A 17,848-nucleotide genomic window follows, 5' to 3' on the forward strand; every position below is an offset into this window, starting at 1 on the left:
TGAAGTCACTGAAAAGGCAGCTCTGGTCAGCAATACATACCAGATCTACAATCAATATCTTGTTTATATTGAGTTGGTCTCTCAAGTATTTGGCGGTAATTGCAACTGAATTAAAAAAGCAGAATCCCCTGTGGAATAGAGAACAGAGAAATAAAAAAGCAAATCATCCAGGAAAACCATTATAAATAATGTTCAGAGCATTTTTTAAAAAAATGCTATATGATCTCTGAAGCCATAAATCTGCTTCTGGGAGTACCTCGCAAGATTTTTCAGTCCATCTGCTAACAATTAGAGACTTCGGAAACAAGCACAGGGCAGGTGACCGCCAGGAACCGTGGATGGGCAATAGTCCCTGGTACTTACATGGCCGTGGATTCTTCAGCATGATGGCCTGGGGGCCTCACAACAGCAAAGCCATTCTGTAAGAACAATACAGGGTTTCCCTGATCAGATTCAGGGGGACTGCTTGCCTTCTTACGCTCGACGGGGCATCAGGTGTACACAAACAATACCCAAGTCTTCTAGACACTTCTGAGTTTGTCTGCCTGCCCTCAATAGCATGCCATAGATGGAACAAACACAATAAATATTTTCCCGTTTTTCCAGATCCTGTCTCAAAAAGGAAAGCCCCACAGAGCCAGGGGATGAACAGAGACTGGGGAATTGTACCTAGCTGGCAAACAGGCACATCAGCTGCTATAACTAGCATGATTCATTTTCAAGAACAACTTCTCAATTTATGACATCAGCATCCTACAAAGGGAGGAAAAATTCACTCTTAGTGCAGGTTCTGGTCAAAGTTCAGAAAGCCTAGCAAAGATCCACAGTGAAAATTCCTTAGCTGGATCTCCTCAACAGTGATTTCCACTCTTGTGTCAGCACAATGATAAATTTACACACACACGCTCACACAGACCCAAAAAGAAAGTCACAAAGGTGAAAAAGCACACAATGGAGAGCATATGTCTTCCAGTCTTGGAAGCCTGCCAAGACCTGCAACTTTATTGGATTCTGTAAGTCAATTTTTAGTCCTCATCCTGGAATTCTAGAAGGAATTCCAGGGCTGAGTAACAACGGATCTATCCATGATCAAGGAATGCCTTAACCTCCCGGTTACTTGGAATGCATCGTGGAAAGCTGAAGTAACTCCAGCACCAAGGCCGAGTGCTATAAATCCTTCCAAAGCAAGCACGCTCAGCAAAGTTGAATTGTCTGATGTGAGAAATGATCATTTGTCACCTGGTCCACACCAACTTTCACTTAACTATGATTCAAATAACATGCTCAAAAGAGAATGTTTCTTTAATGCTGAAGGTTCTGAAATTATTGCAATGCAGCCCAGACATTTTTTGATTTGTTTGTTTCTCCTCCAAATCTTTCAATGTAAGCAAAAAGGCATAGATAAAACTGATCTATTTCCTAGGTCTTTAAACACACATAGATTTATCTTTTCCAAAACATCACAGTAGTTAACACTGGATACGTTAATTTGCTATATATTTTAGTTACTACATATAATGAAAATCTCAAAAAGCATAGTAGAAGTTTTGGTAGTTTGAATTTGTCCCTCTAAATTACTTGCACTTACTGAAAATTTCATCTCCAATAAAATTTCATCTCAAGAGTTAGGAACTTACCAGACAATTAAGTCATACTAGCATTGCTCCCATGATGAATTAATTGCCTCATCATGCAAGCAGGTTGGGAGGTAATTCTGAATATTAATTCCTACAAGTTTGCCAAAGGTCAGAGAGCTCCTCAGTGGACAGCCAACTTCCTAAATGCAGCACCTGGGAGTGGCTGTTGGATCTGGCTCCTTGACTCCAGTTTCCTGATAAGAGCTGATGCTTGAATCACTGGACCTTGCCACCCATACGGGAAACCTAGTCTGAGTTTCCAGCTGCCAGTTTTGGTCCTAGCCCAGCTGTGCCAACGCAGGTCAAGGACGAGAGCTCTCTTTGTTTCTCTGTTTCTCTGCCTCTAAAGTACAAATTTATTAACTTAGGGAAAAAATGAGCTAAACATTGGTGTAAGTAAATTTGGTATAAGTAAATGCATATTTCTTTTTTTTTAAAGATTGATTTATTTTACTTGGAAAATCAGAGTTATAGAGGGAGGGAGAGACAAAAAAGATGTTCCATTTGCTGATTCACTTTCCAAATGGCTGCAATGACCACAGTTGAGCTGACTGGGAACTCAGGACCCCCATGTGGGTCTCCCATGTGGGTCTCCCATGTGGGTGCAGAGACCAAAGGACTTGCTTGGACCATCATCTGCTGCTTTCCCAGGCCACAGCAGGGAGCTGGATGGGGAGGTAGAGCAGTCAGAATATAAGCAGAATCAAAGTAGCGCCTAAATAGGATGCCAGCACTGACAGGCAGAGGATTAGCTTGTTACACTAGTGCCCTACACTTTTCACCATAAACACGTTCCAAAAACTTTTTGAAGACCTCTCACACAAAATAATCTATCCTTAATCCCTCCGCCAGCCACACTTGGCTTCCCTTTCAACGGCCAAAGTTTTTGAGAAAGCAGTAGAGCCTGCATTGTCTTTTCTCCATTTTCTCACCTCTTCCTTGCATATCAGCCTCTGATTTCTCTTGAAACTCTCTTAATCCACTCAACACTCTCTGATGAAGGTCACCAATGAAAGGCCACTGAATCCAACGATATGTTTATTCCTTCAGCCTACTGACTCCTCATTAATATTCAACACCCTTGACCACATCTTCATTTTGTCGAAATATTCGTGTATTTGAAAGGTAGAGTGACTGAGAGACAGAAACAAATCTTCCAACTGCTTGTTTGCTCCGCAAATGACTGATGCAGATTGAGCTGGGCCAGGTCAAATCCAGGAGCAAGGAATTCCAACTGAGTCTTCCTTCTGCGTGGCAGGGACCCAAGTACTTGACTCATCATCTGCCATTTTCCAGTTGCGTTAGCAGAGCCGGATTAGAAACAGAGCAGCCCAGGCTGGTGTAGTCCAATAGTGCACTAACCCGCCATGTGCAGCACTGACATTCCCTAATGGCATCAGTGGTAGTCTTGTCTGTTCCACTTCTGATCCAGCTCCCTCTCAATGGCCAAGGGGGAAAAATGGGAGAATCCTATCTCTGCTGCTGATCCAACTGCCTGCTAATGCACTCCATGGGAAGCTGTATTAGCAGGCAGTTGGATCAGCAGTCATAAACATGATATTCACATTTTTGAATGAGCATATAAAAATGTTTTATTTTTCTATTCCTTATATACAGAGCAAAACTTTTCCTTGGCAAATAAAAGGCAGGCAGAAAAAGATCACTACCGCCAATTTAAACTTTTCTTTTGACTCCACATAAACCAAGTCTCCTGCTATGGCGATGATGGATACCAAAAATACAGAAAGTACGGAATAATTTGATCATTATTCTTTTTGCACTCAATAATACTGTTACAGAGACCGCGGAAATCTGTGTTTTCATGTTTCGAACAACCCATGGCCAAGAGGTGACCCGTGGATGATTAACAACCACTATTTATTCTAATATACACAGAAGCCTAAACTGAAATAAGTTTGGCAGAAACCTTAGGTGAAATAGTTTAACTCAAGCAGGTCTCATAGTAAGTTATACCTTAGGTGTGTGTGGAAACAAACTGTAACCTAACATGACCATAAACCCTATTACCAGGGTATAGTCTCAACCAATCCCAGCAGCTGAACGTCAGCCCATCACAGATTTCCAGTTGATGAGAACATGCCCACAGGAGGTTAATGGCATCTGATGCCAGTCAGGTCATTACCATCACTTCTTGAGGAGTGTTAGAAATACAGCCAACACCAGTGAAACCATGGTACACTCTCTTACTGCCCCATCCTTGGTCTGCAAGATTGCCCTGTCCCAGAAACTTTTTTTTTATTAGTCTCAGTTTTTCTTTTAGCAAGAGTAATGTGGATTTGAAACTCACAGAATACAAGGATCAATCATCTCTGACAGCAATGATATACCAAGAATGCATCATGGTCTGGAATCAGCCATTAACTGCATGGTCTGAACCAGCATAGCACAGATCATGTACACAGATGTTAAGCAATACTAAGCACTGGGTTATACCATTAACACTACCTATTCATACTATCCAGTAGTGGGATTAATCACTTCCCAATATTTATTTATTTGTTCTGGATAATTGAATAACCACAGTAGTGAGAACCATAAGTCTGATATTCATAAATAATAAAATAAAAATAATAAAATTTAAAATTTAATAATAATTAATTTAATAAATTTAAAATTCAAAAATAATAAAAAATTATACTGTTGTGCTTCTTTCTTATAAGTAGTTTATAAAATATTTGATTTTATCATATTTTAAAATATAACTATTTTAGGAAAGTATTAGAATAAAATGGAAGAAGTCCATCTTGTGAAAAAAATGTTTTCTGTACAATAAATGTCTCCTAAACAAAGACTAATTGAGCATGTCAGATCAGCTCGCTGGGATTCTGTTTTTAAATTCCCCCTTAAGTGTACCACTAATTTAGAGTTCAGTAACTACCTCCCATTATGAAAGCATCACCCTTAACATTTTTCTAAATGTACTAAAGTATCAGTGCTCAGTGATGTGATATGTATCAAAACCAAGCAGAACATGGAAAATTCTAGAGCATGTATCTGCAAGTAAAGATGTGATGGCTGAATTTTTACTTTCAATACTAATTTTACTCCCAAAACGTTTTGTTAAATTTGAAATTCACAGATAACACTTTATGTGCTTGAACAATTTAACTTGAAACCAAAACCAAGATTACACCGAAAAGACTCCTACTGATGTGTTACTAAATGTAAAAAAATCACTTTTTACCTACACAGAGGTCAAGGCTTGTCTTCTTTAAAGAAGAATAGGTGAGGATATTTTAACCTTCTGGTTATTCCATAACTACAAGGATCAAATATATCTGTGCATAGGCTATTTCTGTGCTGAGAGCAGCCACGACCTGCCACTTGCATGATGGGCCAAGGATAGCACACTTTGGTTTTTTTGTTTTCATCAAAACTTGGTCTGCTCATAGGTAGCTTTTCTGACCTCTCAACAAACTTGCTGGCCATGTACAAACTTCCCTTCCTGGTGACAGAACAAAGGAATTAATAAAAACAAGAGGCAGTGATTGTTTTTGAACACTTTAAAATTTTAAAGTCATAGAAATAAACCGATTCTCTATATTATGCTGCATACAGGTCAAGAAATCCATAACATGACAATGACATAGTAATTTTGAAATATTTAACTGGAGAGAGTTCTCACAGGTTCCTAAGGCTAAAACTCCATTTGTTTATTTCTTTATTGTTGCTATTTGATCCTAGCGGGGCTTTTTGTTGTTGTTGTTTTGGGGGCTGATAGGTATTAAAATACTTGGTGCTAATGGAATATAAAAACACTGTTCATCTTGCTATCATAAGTATTTCATTTACAAGGATATTTTCCCTTTCCACTCAGGTAAAGTGGATAAGGCAAAAACACAATAACACATTTGAACTTGATTCAATTCTGCCTTTCCACCAAGAGAGAGGCTGTTAAGCTCAACACAATGATACAAGGTTCCATTCTTTTGCTGAAAGAAACTTAAGATTGCTCAATGGATGCTAAACACAGTAACTTGGTTGACAACATTGAATAGTAAGGTGGATGAATAGTATTCACATTTGGAAGCTGGATCAACAACCAACTCAGGAGTAAAAAGGTTAAACCATTCCTCTGCCATTTCCCCTTCCCCACTTCTATGTCCCTTGTAAGAACTGGTGCAATAGTTGTGACTGATTCTCTTTTACCAGAATAGCTCAGAGTAGCTCAGCTCAGTGTTAATTATTAAACAGCCTGCGATCTCGGGTTCACCATCGTGAATAAGACACAGCTCTTTATTTATTTCACCTACCTGATACGAGCTCCCATTCCATTTCCTATGCAAGTGCAGATCCCTGAAATATCCTGAATTCTTCCTCCTGAGCTACACAAGTCTCTGTGATGAAAAATTACTCCATATGATTGATACTGTGGCAACAGTAATGCGAAAGCAGAATGCTTCCTTTCCCAGTGTTAATGTCAGAATCAAGCCTTATTTAGAAGATTGTACATCATGGGCTTGTTTTAACATGTGAGTTTTTATGAGAAAAAGGACCACTCGGTTAACAGAAATGTCCTTAGGATATCTGAATAATTTGTAAAATTTGACATTCAATCTGGTAAATTAAGGTCAGTCGTCCGTGTTGCCTCTGGCTGTAGTTCACCAGTATACATGATATTTTGGAACATGCTAATATAACCCCTAAAATCAGCTAACTTCAGCCTTCAAAAGAACTTTCTATAAAAACAAGGTTGCTTTAAAATCAGTGCTATTAATCTATAGTCTCCAAGGGGAAAATGTCTTACAAAGTTTGTCCCAAGAATGCTAGAATCTGAGAAGTTAGGGGAAGGAGGGAGATCTGCCAAAAAAACAATACGGGACATATGGGAATACAATTCTGCCTCTTTGAGAAAGCTCAACGGAGCCAAGAAAACAGGAGCCCAGCATCAGCAGTTAACCGAATAGTAGACCTCAAAGTGTGTGCACAGCTGCCAGCGCGGCTCCCTGAGGAGTCCAGGAAGAAGGAGCGCGATGACAGCACTGGAAAGCAGTGTTTAGGAAACCTGGCATTTGTGGTCCACAGTGTCTATACCCTGGCAAACCTGTGGCTACAGACTGGACTAAAGTCATTCACGACAAATCAGGCTCCTTGTTGGAGAGACAGAGCACGTGACGGTGCTTACCTTATATGTCATTTCAGTGGAGCCGATGATGAAAAGCACAACAATGGAGTCACTGGGAAACAGACTTGTCCAAGGGGGGAAATCATCAGGATGCGGATATTGGTAAGAAGAGAGCTACTCAGAAATCTGTTCAGTTCACAGCTAGCGGTTTCATCAGAGATGAGGTCCAACAACTCCACCGGCTGAATGTTTGGAACTATAACTTGTTTTTGGACCATGTTGATTAAAAAAATCAGATTTTAAAAAATCATATAAATGGATTGTCAGTATGAAAAGTTTCAAAAAATAAACTACAGCAAAAAGAAGATATGAGAATAAATTTTCCAGAACCAGATATTTTTCTGTCAACATACTCATATAGTAAGTATTCCAACTATAGAAGCTGTGACGTTTTAACAACATTTAGTGCATGTATTTTGAATTACATTTGGAAAATTCAAAATTATTTAGAATGGATTCTTTAAGTATTTTATATAATTGTTATTTTCAGATTCTTTCAGTACCTAATATTAACCTTGATCATTTTTTCTTATTCTGAATATGAATGTTCCTCACACCAAATTTTAATTGTCCATGGCTGTGCACTTTAAAAAAAAAGGATAAATACCAAGAAATAAATTTGATCAACTGAGTCAAAACAAAGCAATAAAATAAAAATTTCAAACAAAGAAATTAGAATTGGTAGTATTATAGCATCATGTTAAAAGTATATCAGTTCAATTGACCAGTTTTTCATTTTACAACATTTATGTATGTCTGTGACTGTATGTATTAAATTTATTTCCATATAATATTAGAAGTTCTAAAGCCTTTTCATTCTCCAAGTATGTATAATAATTGAATTTGGAAAATACCATCAAAAAAGATAAAATAGTGAGCTTTACAAAGATTGAAACAAACAAAAAAGAAATATATATGAAGATCAATAGATATGGACTTGTGCATATCAAATTTAGTACCACCAAATACAAATATAAAATTTCTTGGAAGATATTTTCATCTTACATTATTTGTTTGGTGCGAGTTTGAAATACCGAGTTTCAAAAGGAGTAGAAAAAAATGTCAGTGCTAAATTTGAGACAAATGGTTATTCCAGAAAGATTTTTTTACCAACTTACATTATGGAGACTTTGATTCAAAGGGAAAAGTAGGTAACTCTAACTTAGAAAGATACAGTAAGATTTGGGAGGATTTACAACATAGCTAATTAGAGTGTTATGTAAGACACAGAACAGTTTAGTCAGGATGAGCTAAACACACACACGTAATGAAACCCGGAGAGTTTATGACCAGCCACACATGAAGAACCCGGAAATGGATCTACTCAGCTACCATGGACTAGGCAGTTTACAGAAAACTACAAGTTTAATAGACATCAAGACAGTAGATGGACAGACAGAAAAAAAAAAATCAATATTCCCATAGGAGCACCACAGGCAGGTCAAATGGGAGTCAGGTCTTCCATCAAGATTCTGCATACTGAATAGACTCAGCTTTTTAAAAAAGATTTATTTTATTTCTATTGGAAAGTTTTATATATATGTATATATATATGTATATATATATATATGTATATATATATATATATATATACATATATATAAAACTATATATCTGTGTGTACATATATACACACACACACAGAAGAGAGACAGAAAGGAAAATCTTCCATACATTGATTCTCTTCTCAAGCGGCCGCAACAGCTAAAGCTGTGCTGATCCAAAACCAGGAGCCAGGAGCTTCTTCCAGGTCTCCCACGCGGGTGCAAGGTCCCGAGGCTTTGGGCCATCCTCTACTTCTTTTCCAGGCCACCAGCAAGGAGCTGGATGAGAAGCAGGGTTGCCGGGATTAGAACTGGCACCCATATGGGATCTCAGAGCATGCAAGGTGAAGACTTTATCCACTAGGCCACCACGCCAGACCCTGAATAGACTCAGCTTTTAATCACACAAGAGCTGGTGTTTTTTGGCTTCTCAATTTTCAGAACTGTAACATCTCAACGGATTGACTTAAGAGTTTTCAAAAAAGAGGACAACTATACAATAAGAAATCAGATGTTGTAAGTTAAGAAAGCTTTCCACAAGAATAAACAGATAATTGTCAAGGTTGTTCCCTTTCCCAGATGTGTAGATAGCAGTGAAGATACTTATATTATCAATATATACATCTGTTCCTCACTTAAGTTGAAGAATCAAGTAGAATAACTATCAGATGCCACAATCCTAATCACCAACATTTGTCTTTTACCTGTGTGAGATATAAAATTTGAAACAGAACTTCGCCATTCTTTTAAACTTGGATTTCAAATTCTACAATTGATTAGGAGGACTAAGAATGTGCAAAATCCACAGTCTTGCCAAAGTAACAACAACTAATAAGTCAACAAAAATGTAAGCTTTGTGAAAAGCCTTTGAAGAACCTGTGACAAAAAAAATCATTTTTAGAATTAAGCTCCAAAGAAACCAGCCATTTCTAACCTGAACTTTTCAAAAACACATTGTTTAGCATATAATTAAATAGTACAAGAGACACCCTTCCAAAAAAACCCCAGAAAATCATAACATTCAAGTGACAAATAATGTAACAGAGACAGAATCCTGGTGCTTCACAAGCATCTGATGAAGACTTGAAAGCCATTATGATTTAGGTGTTAAAGGGCCAAGAGGAAAATAAAGGTATAATGATGATGATAATGGGAGTTTTAGAAAAATATTTGGAAGCCTCAAGACATAGAATTCCAAGTCTATAATACAATGTATGAAATGAAAAATCATGTTGATAGCATTAGTCCAAAGTGAAGACAGAACAATGACCTTAAAAGATAGACTATGAAAAATTATCTAAACAGATATACACAAAGAAGGAACCCAGACTAAGAGAAATGAACAGGCCTCAGTGTCCGGTAAGACTCTGAAATAATCAAAGAAACATGTAACAGGGCCCTCAAGAGCAGGATACCCAGAATGGAGCAAAAAACCGATGAAATCCTACTAAAATGTCTCCAATTTTTACCAAAAATATCCAGCTTGATAAAATGTAAGCAAATATCAAGCATACTGCATCTAATCAGAAAATTCTAGAAAACAAAAATAATCTAAAAAAGAGCTGGAGAAAAAAATTTCATTAAATCATCAAGTAGATCAGTCATTAAAATCATGGTTTTATCATAATTTCTCATCATCAAGAAAAAGGGAAAAACAAGTATGCTGGAAAGATAGCTTTTGAGTGTGAATTAATTACCACCACAGAATTATAAATAAAATGCTAATTCTATTCAAAGATTGAGTGACTAGAAACATATTTTCGTAGAAACAAAAGATAAGAAAATTTGTTGCCAGGAGAACTGCAATAAAAGGAATGTTGAAGGAAATTCTTCAGATTGAACGGAAATGATACCAGATGGAAACCTGTCTGGAAGAATACAGAGTACCGAGTATATTCATCGTATGGGATAACATAAAATTTATGTTATTTTTATTTTGTACTTGTGCATGCTCCATTATACATGCATACAAACACCTATCAACACACACACCTTGAATCTGTTTAAAACTTTTCACCTGTTTCAGAGAAAAGAATGTTAACTCAGTGTGAAGACCTCTACAATATACAAAAATAAAATATATGATAAAAACCAGAAAGGGTATAAGGAGGCATTCTCATGATGGTATATAAGTATAGATAAAGGTTTAAAGTATTATAAAAATTTTCAAACCGTCCAAAATAAATCTAGTGGAATTAATTGATACAGAATGACATCTGGAAAGACTGCAGACACACTACACAATACACGTCAAAATAATTCCTGTGTCACAGAGGAACTGAAGAAGAAATTTGAAAGCACTCTGAATGAAATGAAAACTAAAATATAACATTTGCAAATACATAGATTCATCTAAAGTAACATTTAAAAAAATCTTATAGCATAAAGATGCTGGTATTGAATGATATTAAAAAGACATGAGCCTAAAAGATAACAAATGGATCTCAGTATAAGCAAGAAAAGGACAAATTTCAAATCCGTGAAATAGAAAACAAAAAAATAAATAAAGATTAGTCACAAGATCATAGCCTAGTTGTGTCAAAACACTGATAAGCCTCTGGAGAAAAAGATGGAGAAAGGGAAAATGTTCTAGAACTGTTCTATGAACTGTATTAAATTTGCTAAACAGAAACAAAAAATGTTAAAATCTTTACCCAAAATAATCATAAATGGAGCACACAAGTTACCTCTATCAGAAATTAGAATTGACATTACTGCAGATTCTATGGAGGAAATGGCAATTACTTTAGAAATAGTTTATTTTTCTTATAGAAACAGACATATGGTTAATGTAATATGCAGTCATTTTGTTCATAGGCATTTGCTCAAATGGGATACAAATATATTCATATATCTAAAAACAGATTGAAAATATGCTTTTCTATCATCAGTATTCACAATCGTCCAAAACCAAAATGAAGCAACACATTGCACAGTCGTTACACAAATTAGACTGAGCAATAAATGTTAACAAAATACTGATATAGTCAATGACATGGATGAATCACTTAGATATTTTCTTAAGGCAAAGAGCACTAGGCACTGTACCTGCCATAAATAAGAAACTCTAAGACAGGAAAAAAATAGGTTTTAAATAACAAAAATCAGGTGAATATTTACTCCTGCCAGGGTAGAGTATCAAAGGACACAAGGGAGGTACAAATATTTTTTAACCTGGGGGGGTCGCCAGGTATCATAGCAGTAAAAATCTACACCTTTAGTCAGTGTATACTGTACTTGCATGTCATATCCAAACAGACACTATTTTACTTCATCTCTTATTTGGATGTCTTTTCTATCTTTTTTCTTGTATAATTGCTCTGGCTCTGTTGAGTAGAAGGAGCAAGAGTTAGTGTCTTTGTCTCATTTCTTAGAGATGTTCTTAGAACATCAATCATCCAAACAGGGAAAAAACAAGAATTAAAAAAGTGCAAGTGAACTCTAGAGGTCAAACGGAACTGACAGACATATAGAGATGCTTCTGGCCAACAACACCAAGAACGCAGACGTTGAACATCCTCTACAATGGACCATATATTAGCCACAAAAGGAGGAAATGGAAATTTAACAAATACGTGAAAGTTAAACAACATACTCCTAAAGAATTAACCAGTCCAAAAAAAAAAAAAATCAAGAGGGAAATCAAAACAGAGATGAAAAAGGTACTTTTTTTTTTTTAAAGATTTATTTATTTTATTACAGTCAGATATACAGAGAGGAGAGACAGAGAGGAAGATCTTCCGTCCGATGATTCACTCCCCAAGTGAGCCGCAACGGGCCGGTGCTGCGCCAGTCCGAAGCTGGGAACCTGGAACCTCTTCCTCCAGGTCTCCCACGTGGGTGCAGGGTCCCAATGCATTGGGCCGTCCTCGACTGCTTTCCCAGGCCACAAGCAGGGAGCTGGATGGGAAGTGGAGCTGCCGGGATTAGAACCGGCGCCCATATGGGATCCCGGGGCATTCAAGGCGAGGACTTTAGGCACTAGGCCACGCTACTGGGCCCGAAAAACGTACTTTTTAAAAGGAATAACTACAGAAAGTCAGAATGCCATGATGGAAACACAACATGCAAAGTATATCTTTAAACAACTAAATCATATTTAACATAGTAACTACATTAAAATATGAACAGACATCAGAGCTCTTTATTAACATTTTTTATTATTTTGTTTATCATTTTGTCCCTTTGCCTATCCATATAATCATGTTAAATTGTTATTGTCCAAAAATAGCTTATTAGGATCAAATTATCATTTTTGTGTATTTTATTGTAATTATAAAACAAAATCATAATAGCCATACTAAAAGTAAACAAGCAATCAAAACACAGTAATAAAAAAAATCACCTAGTCAGATTATAAGATAGCTAGATTATAAGCTTCTTACTGTTCAAGAATATAAGCTAGAAGTAAGAAACAGGTATTTAAATGCTGCAATCAGACTTAACCTATCCATAATCACCATAATGTAAAAAGATTAGATTACCCAAGTAAAAAATGTAGAGTGGTGGGTTGAAAGAGGCACAACTCTCATTTCTGACAAGCAGCTCATTTTATCTTTATTATAGACTAAAATAAAGGATGGAATAATTTAACACAAACAGAAGAAAATAGGAGTAGCCATTGTTAGATCAGATGAAATAGATTATATTTATTTATTTGAGACAGAGAGGAAGAGAGAGAGAGAGAGAGAGACTCCCTAAATTCCTACAACTTCCTACAAAGGCCAGGATTTGATCAAGGCCAGAAGCCAAGAACTCAATCCAGGGCTTCAACACAGGTTGCAGGGACTCATTGCAGGGGTCATGACTGTTGCCCCCCAAGGTCGGCATGAACAGATAGCAGGAGTTAGGATTCATAGGCAAGTACCAAACTCAGGTTTTCTGATAGGAGGCACAGGTATTTCACAAGCTTTGAAAAACTTTGGAGTATATCAAGGAAAAAGTGAGCGGATCCAAATGCACAGAATAGTGGTTGAAAGGAGAGATATTACAATAACACAGCAGGAATCCAAATAATTGCAAGAAACTACTAACGTAGGCAATGATCTGACAACATATTTGGTAACCTAGAAGAAATGACAAAATTTCTGGACTCATACATTTTACCTAGATTGAGTTATGGTGGAACACAGCCATCTAAACAGCTCAATAAACAATAGTGAAATTAAATTAAAATTCTACCATAATGGAAATGTTCAGGACCAGACGTCTTTAATGCTGAATTCTAACAAACCATTAAAATCGGATAAATACCAATCATTTTTAATTACCTTCCAAAAAAGAAGAAGTTTCTCCAAATTCATTCTATGAGACATGCATTGACTTAATACTAAAGCTAGACAGCGCTCGACAAAAACCAGAAACTACTAGCCAACATCCTTGATGAAAATGCATGCATGTGTTTTCAAAATAAAATCCAATAGCATATTGGAAAGACCACTCACCATGGCCAAGCGAAATTCATCTCCATGTTGCAAGGAGAGTTCAATGATATGCAAATCAATAAAATTTACACACCTTATCAAAGAATGGAAACAATGATAAGTTTATATGCTTGTCTTTTCTTCAAAGACATTTGTCATGGCAAATACTACGAGAAGATAAAGTATGAAAGAACATATCTCAACATAATCAAGGTCATATAAAACAAGCCAACAAGAGGCATTAAACTGAATGCAGAAACCATAAAGCTCTGTTTTTCCTCTAAGATCTCGAACAAGATGAGGATGCCTGCATTCATTTTATTGTTATTGTTATTGTTATTGTTACTACTGAGGAGTTCTAGGCAAAGATTTTAGACAAGAAAAATTATGAAGGGAATCCACGTTGGATGCAGGAAGTCAACTTGTCAAACTGACATATGGTGACATCAAAACGGAAACAAAAAGCTGTTCTAACTAAATATCCTCCAAGGTTGCAGGACAAGAAATGAATGCGAGAAAACTAGTAGCATTGTGAAACAACAAGAGTGAGTTACCTTTAAAAAGATTCATAAAAGCAACCTATTCCCAAAACCTTAAAATACCTAAAGTTCATCTAAGAAGATATCTGCAATTAAAACTGTAAATTACTGATGAAAAAACAAAGAAGTAGAAGTACTCCCATGTTCATACACTGGAAGAATCAATGTCATGAAAAGATGCACACATTATCCACTTAGACCAAATGGGATTTACCCCAGGTATGCAGGGATGACTCAGCATTTGCAAATCAGTAATGGTGAAACATCACATTACAAACTGAAAAATAAAAACCATATTACTACCTCAGCAGGTGCAGAGAAAGCAGTTGGTAAAATACAGCCTCCTTTGTAATAATAATGAAAAACCTTAAGCAAATTGTGTACCACAAGAAACAGTCCTGAGCAAGATCAAGGCAATATATGACAAAACCACAGGCAACAGGCAGTGCACAACACCATACTGAGTGAAGAAAAATGCTGGAAACATTTCCACTAAGATTTGGAATTAGAGGAAGATGCCAATTGCCAGTATTGCTATTAATTATAGCTCTGGAAATTTCACCAGAGCCATTAGGAAAGAAAAATAAATTTAGTGATGCAAATCAGAAAGGAGGAAGCAAAATTATCTTTATTTGCAGATGGCACAAGCCAATAGAAAGAGAGGAACCAAAAGACTCCAGTAAGAGTCATCGGATCTCACAGGACAATTTGGTAAAGTATTCCGATATAAAGTCAACAGGCAAAGACTGTTAGTATTTATATACATGAAAATATTGTGGCTGATAAAGAACTTCTAAGATCAGTATCATTCAATAGCTACAAAAGCATAAAAAAAAGGTTAGAATAAGTTTAATCAAAGATGTGAATAATGTCTGCAGTAAAAATTACCAAATATTCAAAAGAGAAGAAGACAAAAACATGGAAGACTTGGATTGGCTGAATTAATATCAAAGTACCCATACTACCCAAAGCAATTTACAGATTCCATACAATCCCAATCAAAATAACAAGGACATTTCTCAGATCTAAAAAAATAAAAGCTAAAATTCATATGGAAACATGAGAAGCCTCAAACAGCTAAAGCAATCTTAAACAAAAACAAAGCCAGAGGCATCACAACACCAGATCTCAGGACGTACTACAGGGCAGTTATAATCAAAACAACCTGGTACTGGCATAAAAATAGACATGGCGACCAATGAAACAAAATAGAAACATTAGAAATTAATCCACGCAGCTACAACCAACTAATCTTTGACAAATGAGCTGGAATCAGTCCCTGGAGAAAGGTCAGTCTCTTCAAATTTGGTGTTGGGAAAATTGGATTTACTCCTGCAAGAATACAAAACAAGACCTCTGCCTTACATGTTATACAAAAATCAGCTCACAATGGATCAAGGACCTAAATCCATGGTTAGTGCAGTAAACTAGTCCCCAAAATACAGAAATCATATGTTTTCTCTGACATGTATTACTTCATAGAGAGCACACACAAAAAAGGGTAAGAACTAAATGGACATCTTCTAACTTGCTTATATTCCTATGCAACTGTGATCTTTGCACATTATTTTACTTGTTGACTATTATAATGAGTGGTGTATTAAGCCTCTGACAATTATGTGGACTGAAATTATGCTTTTGCAAAAAAAAAAAAAAAATTAAAGGCGAAAAGAGAAAATAAGGAAGAAGATTGAGAGAGAAGGGAGAAGGAAAGAAACAGGGTTTTCATCTTAGAATTTTATCTTTGAAATAAATAAAATCTGTTCTCTATAAAAAATTTGAAACGTCCATGCAACCAAAACAGTTCATACATTCAATACAATTCCTGCCAAAACACCAATGACTTTTTTCACGAGAGTAGAAGAAACTTCAGCAAAATTTGCTTGAGGGACACGTGTTTGGTGCAGTAGTCACAACTCCTTCTGGATCACCTCCATTCTATATCAGCATGAATGTAACCTTGGCTCTGCTTCCGATTTCGGCTTCCTGCTGCACTACACCCTGGAGACAGCAGGGAAAGTGCCAAGTACCTGGTTTGCTGCTACCCATACCAATGACGTAGATTAAGTTCTCAGCTCCTGGCTCTAGGCTAGCCCAGCCTTAGCTGTGGTGACTCTTGAGGAGTGAACTGGCAAATAGGAGATTTTTCTCTCTGTTTCTTTCTCTCTCTCTCTTCTCTCGAATAAAGTAAAATAAAAAAATTTACACCCACGCATAAGTTTGTAGATTTTAAAGCATATCAGAATGTCTGCATTTAGCCCCTAGCTCAAGTGGTGTTTACAGATTCCTGCCAATACATGCTCCTATAAGCGACAGGTCATGGTGTAAGTAGTTGGTAGCTTACCATTCACAGGACAGACCTACAGAGCTCTTTCCTCCCAGTGCTCTCCTGACCCAGTCCCAGACTTTGTGGACATGAGCCAGCAGATGAGTCCTTTCTGTCAATCTCTCTGTATCTCTCAGTATCTCTTTCTCAAAAACAGGGTTTTTTTTAAGATTTATTTATTTTTACTAGAAAGACAGATATACAGAGAGAAGGAGATACAGAGAAAGATCTTCTGTCCACTGGTTCACTTCCCAAGTGGCTACAGATACTGCAGCTGAGCTGATTCAAAAAGAGCCAGGAGCCAAGAACATTCTGGGGGTTTCCCATGCAGGTGCAGCATCCCAAGGCTTTGGGCCATCCTCTACTGCTTTGCCAGGCCAAGAAGCAAGGAGCTGGTGAGGAAATGGAGCAGCCAGGACGTGAACTGGCATCCGACTGTGATCCCAGCTCATGCAAAGGATTTAGCCATTAATTAACCTATTGCACTGGGCCTTCAAATATTTTTGTAACAAACATACTACAACATACATGTGGCACAGAAAATAATAAAAACTAAGACCTTTTAAGAGCAAACTATCAAGTTTTTTTTCAAATATATAACACATCACTTAGAGGAAACACTGCTTTAATGCATGCCCATTGATATACCACATACCAGTGTTCAGTCATGACAACCTGCCCGTTACAGTGCATCGATCCCAGTACCACGCAATTTTAATGCGGCTGGAAAATCCCCATCACCTAGTGATGTCGTAGCCGCCATGACATTGTACTTAAATGCTTTACACATCTATTTGTGGGTATGCAAATCTATTGTGCTGCTGCTCACAAAAAAATACTGCATATACAGTAAAAAACATGTGATAACGGTAAAAATGACTATCCTTGGTTCATCTATCTATTATAATGCACCATATCGTTATCACTAGCTTAGAATGTATTCCTAGTCACATAAAAAGCTAACTACAAAGCAGTGTACTGTCATAGGCTGTCGGTAGTCTCTTGTCCACACCTGCGCAAGAGATTGACCCGTCTCATCTAAATCTATGTACGTACATTCTTTAACATCCATGTGATGAAGGAATTGCCTAATGATGAATTCCTCAGAATGTATCCTTTTTGTTAGGTACTACCTGATCGAATTACAAGAAGTTGAAGAGTGAAAAATAATGAATTGAGCAAATATTTACTAAATAAAATTAGTAATTTTTTAAATAAATTACTAGATGCATT

The 17,848-nt window shown here is 36.8% G+C and overlaps 1 protein-coding gene across 8 annotated transcripts in view; it reads right to left on the reverse strand.

The window, feature by feature from the left end:
• Nucleotides 1-17,848, reverse strand: part of HDAC9 (histone deacetylase 9) — an 834,677-nt gene that overhangs the window by 146,423 nt on the left and 670,406 nt on the right. For all 8 annotated transcript variants that reach the window (XM_058677966.1, XM_058677969.1, XM_058677964.1 and 5 more), the window contains 2 exons: nucleotides 364-419; nucleotides 41-128 (listed from right to left, as the gene is read on the reverse strand). In XM_058677966.1, the coding sequence (XP_058533949.1) occupies nucleotides 41-128; nucleotides 364-419 (144 nt within the window). The remainder of the gene's footprint in view (nucleotides 1-40; nucleotides 129-363; nucleotides 420-17,848) is intronic.

This window comes from Ochotona princeps, chromosome 20 (genome assembly GCF_030435755.1).
Source record: "Ochotona princeps isolate mOchPri1 chromosome 20, mOchPri1.hap1, whole genome shotgun sequence".
Taxonomy (NCBI): Eukaryota; Metazoa; Chordata; class Mammalia; order Lagomorpha; family Ochotonidae; genus Ochotona; species Ochotona princeps.